The following is a 10,350-nucleotide window of genomic DNA, read 5'->3' as shown; positions in this document are numbered from 1 at the left end:
TGCCCTGGCAAGGCCCCGGCGACGCCCGGCCCCCTCCTCCCAGAGCCGCCCCCTCCACCGACCCCCACCCCCAGTGTCAGGGAAAGCCCCGGGCTCCCGGCCGGCCGCATGGTGGGTGTGTGCGGCCTGGGGGGCGTTTGCAAATCATGTCTCACCAGTGTATCAGAATGAATCTTGTGAATCACGTTTGACAGAAGGCAGCCGAGAAAGGCTCTGGTTTGCCGCCTAAAAACCACAGCAGCCCTACAGTCCCGAGTCTGGGGCCTAAAGTCAAACCTCGGTAATAAAACAACAGCTTTTGGTTACGTTTATCCGTGAGAACTAGTACACACACAGAAATACTTCATGATGGCCAAAGAGCTCTCCCACGTGTCCTCTGGTCACCTTAGCAACCTTGACAACAACATTTCAAGCTACCTTGATCTTTTCTTCGGGTTCTAGGCTTACAAGAAGGAAGAACGGGAAAGAATCTTTGGAAGTAGGAACTTCCTCAAAGTTTGGCTGACCACATAAAAGTTGGCCGCCTGGGCAACAGATTGGACAGGCGGCAGGCAGGGTGGTTAGTGCTGCGGGAGAGGCTGCAGCGTGAGCTGGTGCTGGTCCTCGGAGAATTTCTGAGAAGAGGCCCCGTGACTGCCCTGTCAGCAGGATGCAGTTGTGATCCCGACTCTCTGCTTTGCAGGCTCAGCTGCAAGACACGGGGTAGCCAAGCTTCAGATTTCCACTGCCCCTGAAACTATATGTCTTTGTAGTTGCTTGATGGTGATAACTTGATAATTGAGGCCTTAACACAAAGTGAGCGGAAGTTCACACTTAAACTTGTTTTTTTGAATCTGAATTTATGATGCTTAAGGTTTAGTGCATTGAAATATGGCTTGAACATAATATTCTTTACATTTTAATTGTAAGCAGAGTTTTTAGGGTTGTGGTTTGGGGTTTTTTTTGTTTGTCTTTAATTAAGTGGTTTCCATTAATATGTAGCTATTCATCCTCGAGCTACCTGTTCTCCCCCAGTTAGAAGAGAGAATCTTTATCAGCTCTAAAAAAAAGTTAAATGCTAATTATTAATTTATAATATCTTACTTCTACTTAATCAATATCCATGTGTTTCAGGACAATTCTCAAACAAAATAAAATGCAGGACAAAATATACATAGCTTTGCTATGTCATGTGCCATAATATTAACACTAAATATCTTGTTGAATTCTGAATGTTATCTTTATAACACAATTCAATGACAAATTAATCTCAGTAGCACATAATGTAGAACCTTTTTCTTATCCATTAAAAACCTTGTAGGGCTATCATAAAAAAATATAGAGGAAATTTTAACATATTGAGTCAGCAACAAAGAAGTATAAAAACCCTTCAATTTAAAAATGTGAATTAAGATAAACAGTTTTGAGTGTAAAGTTTTACTGCTTTTATTACCCTTCAACCATCTATTCATTCTTCTCAGAATCCTTTAAATGTACGTTGTGCTTCCGAAGCTCTTTGTGAAGATGTGTATTAACTGTGAGCTATTGTCACTTGTAGGGTTACAGGTACAGATCATTATTTTTTGAGTGATGGTCTTTATGTCCCTGCTGATCAGCTGGAAAACCAGAAGCCTTTAAATTTACACGTTATTCTCATCAATCCTACTGAAGCATCCAATAGACAGGAAGAAAATGGCCAAGTACCATCTGCAAAGAGACTGAAGCTAAATACAGATGACACAGCAAGCACCGCTTCTGCCTCTTCTTCAGTGGCTCCTGGTGACCTTGCTCGCAGCGCCCCAAGTCAGGAGAGGAAGGAAGGACAAAATGCAAGTGCCCCAAACAAGGCAGAGATGTTGTCAGCTTCGAGCTCACTCAGAAACAGCGAATCCCCAAAAAAGGAAGTTGTTGAAGAGGTCTGCCAAGTGCTACAGAAAGGGGACGCATATATTTTAGACATTGACTTAGATTTTTTTTCAGTTAAAAATCCATTCAAAGAAATGTACACACAGGTAAGCATGACAATGGCGAGGCCTCTTGCCATTCACAAAAGGGTACGAGTCCTAGCATTTCTGTCTGTGGAGAAACTTTCAGTTAAATGAGCAGATCAGCCAATCATGATTAATGAATCATCATAGTATTTGAAGAAGAGAGACATCGTAAGGTAGTATACACTCCAAAAAAGTAAAACAACCTAACAGGAGTCGATCCTTACATTTAAAATAGGTATTGAGTATTCAAGCTCAGAGGTGTATGGCTTACTTCTGCTTGTTGCTTGGGACATAAAAGCTATGCTTGCAATATACAAACTGTTTTTAGCATTTAATCTCCCCTTAACACTGCTTTAACTTCAGCCTGTGCTGGAGAACATCTGACATTTTCAAGTTTCAGCTAGACTACTGCTTCCTTGTTCACAGCAAAGAAGTGAATATGGTGTTCCTGACCTATATTAGCTTCTGACATTCAGTATTTATGGTCACAGTGCCTTCAGCCAACACGTGATGCCAGTTGTTCTGAGTAACAGAACACCATGGGGGTCTTGCCATATAAGAATAAAATTCAATACCTCTCTTAGGTAAAATACATTCTGAATAAAATAATGTAGATGTTGGGGGGGTTGTTTGTTTTTTGAAGGGGATAGGGTGCGTTTTGTTTCTTGTGCTTTTTTCGTTGTTTTGTGCTAAGATAGGTCTTCAGTTGTAGGAACAGCTTTCAAAAGCGGACTTGTTGGTTTTGTCTGCATAGATCTGCCATCTCAGTTTTATTCAACATTTCATTGGGACCATAGTTCAGCAAAATGTGTGTTCAGTTTCAGACACTCTTTAACTATCAGACCGTAAATGCTCAGCTTTTAAGCTGTGTTCTTGAAGCCAGGTTTAAAGTTAAAAAATTGAAAAATGTTTGGCTGGGGCCATGAAGAGTTGCTTTCTCAAGCCTCACAGCTTCTTCCTCACTGGCGTTTCTAGAGCTGTTTGCTGGAGCAGAGGAATGATCTCAGTGGTCAAATTCTTTTTTTGAAGAAACAGGGCTTTGAGGATTTTCTTTGTCATTTGAAGAGCCTAATTTTTTGCCTCTTTTTTCTCTTTCGAAGACAGAATATGAGCTTTTGCAAGAGCTGTATAATTTCAAGAAGCCTCATAGCAATGCAACAGAGGTATGGTATTTTCTTGTGGAAGGTATGAGGGAATGATTCTTTTGATTTAGCCAATAAAACTGGGTTATGACAAGGAAGGAACTTATGAAGGATGCTTAATGAAGTGGTCTCCAATTAAGCCATGCAGCATGCTGACTGCTAAGCAGCAGCAACTTAGTAGTTCTTTGGTATTCAGCATTTTGGTTAAACATGTCACAACTGCATAAATATTTAGCATGAGTGAGAACATTTCTGTAAATGAGTGGTAAATGACAGGGAAGGAATGAAAACATAGTAAGTCATCTGCAGTCTTCGTTTTTTATGTCTCAACAGGGCTTTGGTTTGGGGTTTTTGTGGTATTTGTTTTTCCTTCCTACCAGGCTCCCCCCTTCCTTGCCATAGTTACTCTTCCTTGATCCTCAGAACTTTTCATTTGATGTGTGACGTAAGATCTCTTTCTGCAAATATTTGCATGCACAACCAAACTCATGTGTGTAGCCTCACTCCAAGAAGATTGCCTCTTTACGTGTTCTGAACTTCTTAAGAAAGGACATAAATTGTTGCAGCATGAGAACAGGAACTGACCTTTTAAATTAATGTAATTTCTTTTCAGGCATGCAGAGTTGAAAGTACTTCAAAGCATTAGATTTGGGGTTGTTCTTTTTCCTGAAAATACATTTAATAAATTTTTTTAAAACTTAAAAATTAAATTCCCTTTTCATTATAAAAATGTGAGGCTTGTCCTCATCTGAGCTATGGAAACAAATCCAACAATTAGTCGTATATAGTTTCCATGTTCTCCCCAGTGTATTCTGCCAGAATGTAGATGTGGCTTTTTTAGTTTGTTGTAGAAGGGACAAAGAGAGGTGACGCATTCTGAAGGTGTAAAAGCTTCTGCAAGCATTCATTCTGATCCCCTGGAGAAGATGTTCTGTAGTAATGAATCAGTTGTTTCTGATTCCCCACTTGCAGCAAATCGGACATTTTGAAATTTAAATCATACGGTAGGCCACGGCATTCTTACCTCTTTTTTTCCCTACCATGCTTTTTATATGTGCTTATTTAAAGGAGAGCTTGCTGGATTGTGTTGAAAACCGCGTTCATCAGCTGGAAGATCTGGAAGCAGCATTTGCAGATTTGTGTGACAACGATGATGAAGAGACCCTGCAGAAGTGGGCTTCATGTCCTGGGTAGGGAGTTTCTAAATCGCTAAATGCAAACAGTAGTTTGGGAACTGATTAACCCAGCACTTTGCTGACAGGAAAGGGTAGAGGCTGGATTGGGTCTATGCAAGGCAGTTCTTCCTGTAGTTCTAGGGAAAAAAGGAGTCAAACAAAACAAAAGGAAAGGCAGTCTGCTGTCTTCAGTGCCACAGAAGCCTCCTGGGATCAGTCTTGTACAGCTTTACACAAATTCTGTTGTCAGTGGAGGGAGGCACATTTGGTGACTAAAACGTAGTGATCCACGCAAAGCTCTCAGAAGAGTAACAAATGGGAGGATGTGGAGAAGGATAAGGAGGTGCTCTTGAAGGTTTGGCTTTCTGGGGAAAAATGTGAGTGAAACATCCCAGCAGCATCTGCTGTGCTTTTAAACAAAACATTCAGCTGAAAAGAAACAGCAAAAATCCTTTCCCTTCACAGGAAAATCATTTATTTTCCCTATCAAATGCAGCAGTTGCTGCTAGACCTTGTGTAACGGTGACCACAAGCATTCCCTGTCGAGTTCATGACTTTGCGCTACAACAGCTTCTCTCCAGGTCTGTCCTAATAGAAGTGCAAAGAGGTCTTGCCAGAGGCAGGTATGAGTACGGGGCTTTCTAAGAAAGACCTCGTGAAACAGTACAATAGTACTGATAATTTCCTTTTGTCTCAAATGCAAGATGACATGCAGGGGAAAATACTAGGCCAGCATAACTTCTGCTTTCTTCTTTTTCCTCTCTCTTTCAGTTTGTTTTGTTTTCCCTAACCACTTAAGGTAAATATATGTGTTTCCAACTGTTTCTGTAACAAGTTTTGGTTTTAACTGCAGGATGAAGCCACTTGTTCCACTAGTTCACAGTTTGAAAACCAGGATGGACAGCCCAGACTACGAAATGGTAGGTGACTAGATAAAAGGGTGGAACGTAGATTTCAAAAGTGTAGCTTCAGCAGGGAAGCTTCATTTCAAACTTGCTTCTTGATTCAGGACTTTGTGAAATTTTGGTAGTTTTCTTCTTTTTTAATGCATTATTACTTAGGCCAGTTTTTCAGAGTTTCTAAAATTGTACTCTGCTTGTCTATATTTAGGCAATATTAATGTGTTCTTCCAGGACTGTGATGTCTCAGGCTGCTTCCTCTGCAGGAAGGTTTAATTTCGTCAGGGTCTATTGATATACTTTATAGATGTTCACTTAAGGTACCTATATGTAAAAGATCAGAACTATCACCTTCCAGGGCTGCAGTATACCCTGAATTCATAGGAGGGGTACGGGGTACTGGAGATAATGAAACTATTAATACAACCTCCAGAATTTACTCTGTTTGAAGAACCACTTGGGAAACAAAAAAAAAACAACAACAAAGGTGCCTGAAGAGGTGTAAGATACCTGTTGGGCTATGCATGGATTCTGAGACACTTTTGACACTGATAAATTAGATCAATTATTCATCAAAAGAAATTAAACTTCTATTTAATGTATGTGTAGGTCCATCAGGCAGGCCTGACCTGTGATTATACGGAGCTTCCTCACCATGTTAGCACTGAAGAAGAGATTGAAAGCCTCATACAGTCCATCAAAGTCCTACTAAAAGATCTGCCTAAGCCCACCCTTGTTACAGTTGCTCGGTAAGACTATGTGGATAATTTTACTTTAAAATGCTCAGACTGCGCTCACAAAGCTAAATAGTTCTATGAGTACAGCACTGGTGGGCACATCTTAAATTCTGTCTTAAAATGGAAGCCCGGCAGCATAGTGAAAATTGACATTGTCAGATGTTAACCATACAGCAGTGACAGTACCGACACAGCTAGGGGAAGGTTCTGTGCCGACATCCGGTTTTGTTGGTCTTTAGAGCAGCTGGCACAGATTGCAAAAGCAGAGAAGACATGACAGCCTAATGAGCTAATGACTATACAAAGCCTATGATGAAGCCTTGTATGTGTTGAGACTGACAGCTGTCACTGGGATTCATCCTCTCATACATTTTATTGTGCTAGTTAGAGAAAAGCTGGCTTGGACAGGCCTGCATGGGCTGAAATCACAGCTTCCTTAATGTCTTGCACTGGGGTTTTCAGTGAAACTTCTGATGGAAGTGGTTTTCATCTAATAGGCTGAGTGGGATTTATATTTTAGAAAGCTCTAGTGAAGCTCTGTGCTCTGTATGTGATAGAAGTTACACTTCCAAGACTGTAAAGGTATTATCTGGGAGAAAAGGGTGGAGTTTGAGGCCAGGGACCTGGGAGAATCAGGGATCTGTCCTGGGAAAACTTGATTTGAAGTTGGAATTTAGCAGTATATCTGTTGACAAACCAATGTAATTTAATCACTTCAAAACCACTAAGCATGCCCTTAAAGGGCAGGTGACAACAGCAGAAGCTATCATGAAATTGTCAAGAAGAAGTAATATGGCAAATATCTACAATAAAAGCAAACTGTATTTCCTGTGCCAGCCACAGGGTTGTCATCTGCTGCTGCAGAGAAAAGGGTATCATTTATGTGGATCTTGACAGATGTAATATCCAAGAAGTGACAGCCCTGCTTTTTTACTAGTATCTGTCTGCAGTTCATGAACAGATACTGTAAATAACATTGTATCCCAGGTATTGTGAAGATTTGTTTCTCAAGTTTTTCTAGTAGTATTTGAATTTTTCAGTCTTTCCACCAATCCTTTAATTAGACTATTTGCTTGAACTTTGACTACTGACATGTTTTGTGTCAAAGTAAGGAAGAGAGTCGAGTCAGAAGGATGAACAAGGTCACATCCCTCATCTTCTCCAGACTTTCTATTCGACTTGAGGCAAGCAGGTGCCACTGAGAGCAGCGCGGAGCGGCACAGCACTGCACTGTCACTGGATCCGGGGAGGCAGAACTTGCCATAGTTTGAGAATAGCTTCAGCCTAGACATAGGGCATGACAGGAATGCAAAAGGCGGTAATAACGATGGTATCAGTGCTCTCAAATGTTTTTTTTCAATTCCTTGTAACAGATCAAGCTTGGATGATTATTGCCCTTCGGAGCAGGTTGACATCATTCAGGAGAAGGTTCTCGGTGTGTTGGGTTCGGTGTATGGCATGCTGGATGTGCACTTGGATTACTCGAGCACCTCATCTTCTTTGTGACCTTCCTTCACGTATCACTCACTAATGCAGAGGACTGATTTAAAATGCCTGTTAGCTGTGGTTGTGAGGGGAAAAATGCTGTTATTTCAGCAGGTGGCACTAGAACCCAAGCTAACTGAGAGCTTGTTTTGAGTTGCAGTGTTCCCTCCATGCAGCTGCCTATTCTGTTTGGCTTTGTGCAGATTAGTTCTGTGATTATTATTTTTACTGTCTGGATTGTTCTTAAAAATGGTGCAAGAGAAACTATTTTATTCCTCCATAAAATATATTTTTTCACCCGATTTCTCTAAGTGACTGTAAAAAAGTATGTATATAACTTCTTAAAGTAAATGGATTTCTTTTATGTAATTAAACTTTTTTTGATAGAGTTTGATAAGCAACAGACATATTCCTGAGTTGCATTGTACCTCTTAAAAAAATTATCTCAATAATGCCTTTAAGACATTAGGTTTACTTAGTGATCTTTCTTAACTGCTGTGCTTGAGGTGAGCAGACAGCCCTCTCTCATTTCTTTAAAGCAGCTTATGGCTTCTGTCCCATCCACAATATAATTTATATTTATACTGCATTGCATTAATATTATCTTATTTTGCCTTAGAGTATTTCATTGGCAACAGAATTTAGAGGATAAAAAATATGTGTACATGTTTATTTGTTTAATCCTGTAAGGAGTTGAATTGATGCTTTCTTCAAAAACAAAGGTTTAACTTCGCTGAAGTCAGCAGCAAAATCTTCTGTACCAGGTTTTTGCTCATTTCAGTAACAGTTTTAGAACCATTTAATTTTGAAAGCAATCTGGTTCTAGAAAAGAATGCCAATTCTAAAGGAAAAAATGAATAAAGATAATATTAAATGGACATTGGTAACTTTCTAGACTTTGGGCTGGCAGGAGATAATTGCCTTAGGAGTAACTTTTTTTAGATCTTTGAACTTCCTATAAGCTTTGGGGTTTTATTATTGTATTTTTTAAAGCTTTGAGCTTTGTTCATATTTTAACACCTCTGAAATTGTATCTTTGAAAACACTTTTCATATTTAGAACCAGAAGAATCCAACCAATTAGAAACCCAAATGGGAGTTCACTTTCCAAAACACACAGCGAAACAACAGCAAGTTTTAATGCAGTGACCACGCACTGGCAGAGCTGAGCCTAAAGCTGGCCTGTGGAAGCCCGAGTCCTGACTTGCATTAGCAAATACAGAAGGCAAAACCATCATGTTCAATTTCTGAAAAATTAATTCCCAGTTTTACAGGCCTGCTTTACCTGCCTCAAAAAGTGCCGTGTTAGAGCTGCACTGCATGGGAAGAAAGGCGTGCCAAAGGACGCACCACAGAAGCGAGATCTCGGGGAGAAATTCCCTTCTGTCCTAGTTTGTTGCCCACTCCCACTTGTCCTCTTTCCTTACTACCTGTCACCAGGAAAAAGTTTTTGCCCTGCGTTCCCAAATGCACTACTGCTCCATTTTTTATTTAAAAAAAAATCCATTTGTTTTACTAGTTATGTAAAGAGTAATTTAACATTTAATTGTTGCAGCTCTGGATTTTCTCATTTGCTCCTGTAGTTTTACTTTTGTTTTTCAGAAGTATTCATATTATACAGCACAACATGAAGCATGCTACCAGCCATAAATAAGAAATAACGCCTGCAAAGATAAAGTTGAGAGGAAAAAGATGAGGACAAGGAGTTTGAGTCCGTTGCTTTGGACCTTACCTAGGAGGGCAATGTGGAAGGAGAGGGAGAAAGAAGGGAGGGAGAAAGGGTGCACGGGCCAAGATCACCACCTAGTGACAGAACTTTCGCTTTGCAGCGTGGCTACTTAAATATTAGACAAGTTACATGCCAGAGAAACAATCTAGTCCTTTTACAGTAATAATCCTCTAATGTAAGGATTATGTGTGCCTTCGGGATTAGGAAAATATTCAGAGCATATGCTCTGGTGCAACAAGGCAATAGTTTGTTGGTACTTTTTGTTTGCTTGTTTTAAAAACAATCTAGAAAAAACATTTTCTTGAATTTGTGGAAGATTAATTTGGAGAAGCACCTGTTCTAATCTCTCTAACCTAACAATTTATATAAGCATAAGTTAAATAGCATTTGAGCCTGAACAGTTTTTAAATTAATTATTTTGGACTTACTGAACAGCGATAGCAGTTTCCTGAAAAACACAGAATAACAACTCTGTGAAAGGGGATTATGTGATGGTGTACACCGTTGTGCAGCACCTCACTGAAGGAGTGCTGGGTGAAGTGTAAAGATTCCGTAGAATCTGTCTTCAATTCTTCCAGCAGAATACATTACTCTCTTCTTTCATATCTCAGTACTTTCCTTCCCTGTACAGCGCTGCCATCAATCAAAACAGCAAACTTAAGGCACCTTCTTTCATGTGTTATATCTACATTTTTATGTTCATAAAAATAAATCTTTCCTACAGATAGGGCAAGCATGTTAAAAAGCAGCCTTTTGGATGAAGCTCATGCCATCTACCTTCTAGTTACTTCAGTATCTTTTTTCCTTGGGCCTGAGAACCACGACCACACATTTTCTTGCTCCCTCCCTTTCACACACTGCAAAGATCCTTGCCACAACCCAGCACATCCTAGTCTTGACCACCTCACCCCTTGCTCTGCTTCTCCGTCCCATCTAAGTTCCAAGCTTTTGTTCTGAGACGTTCCATAGCTTGTGCCGCTCGATCCACTCAGACACTATCAAGGTATTTTCACCTCCATTCAGAGGGCCTGGTATGTCACTTTCCACTCGTCCTTAACTTCTCAAACACTCTCATGCTTTATCTCTATTCATTCAAGTTACTTAGATTTGGATTAATTATGCCTTTTAAAAAAATAATTATTTAAACTGTATCATTTTCATGCACTGAACAATGCTGTCTGCTTGCGTTGGACTACCCATCCTGTCTGTAGATG

At 40.1% G+C, this 10,350-nt stretch overlaps 1 protein-coding gene across 1 annotated transcript; it reads left to right on the top strand.

Moving 5' to 3' along the window:
* Positions 1-1,537: 1,537 nt before the first annotated feature.
* LOC104275319 (chromosome unknown open reading frame, human C5orf22) lies at positions 1,538-7,429 on the top strand (the record flags this gene model as incomplete). The annotated part of the gene is made up of 6 exons (XM_009871244.1): positions 1,538-1,991; positions 3,071-3,133; positions 4,181-4,302; positions 5,141-5,207; positions 5,796-5,935; positions 7,297-7,429. Coding segments are annotated over 6 exons (979 nt in total), but the record flags the coding sequence as incomplete, so codon positions are not given.
* Positions 7,430-10,350: the final 2,921 nt, after the last annotated feature.

Source organism: Apaloderma vittatum, unplaced genomic scaffold (assembly GCF_000703405.1).
Source record: "Apaloderma vittatum isolate BGI_N311 unplaced genomic scaffold, ASM70340v1 scaffold4726, whole genome shotgun sequence".
In the NCBI taxonomy this organism is placed as follows: Eukaryota; Metazoa; Chordata; class Aves; order Trogoniformes; family Trogonidae; genus Apaloderma; species Apaloderma vittatum.
The sequence above is the reverse complement of the archived record's forward strand: the minus strand, read 5'-3'. Positions and strand labels throughout refer to the sequence as shown.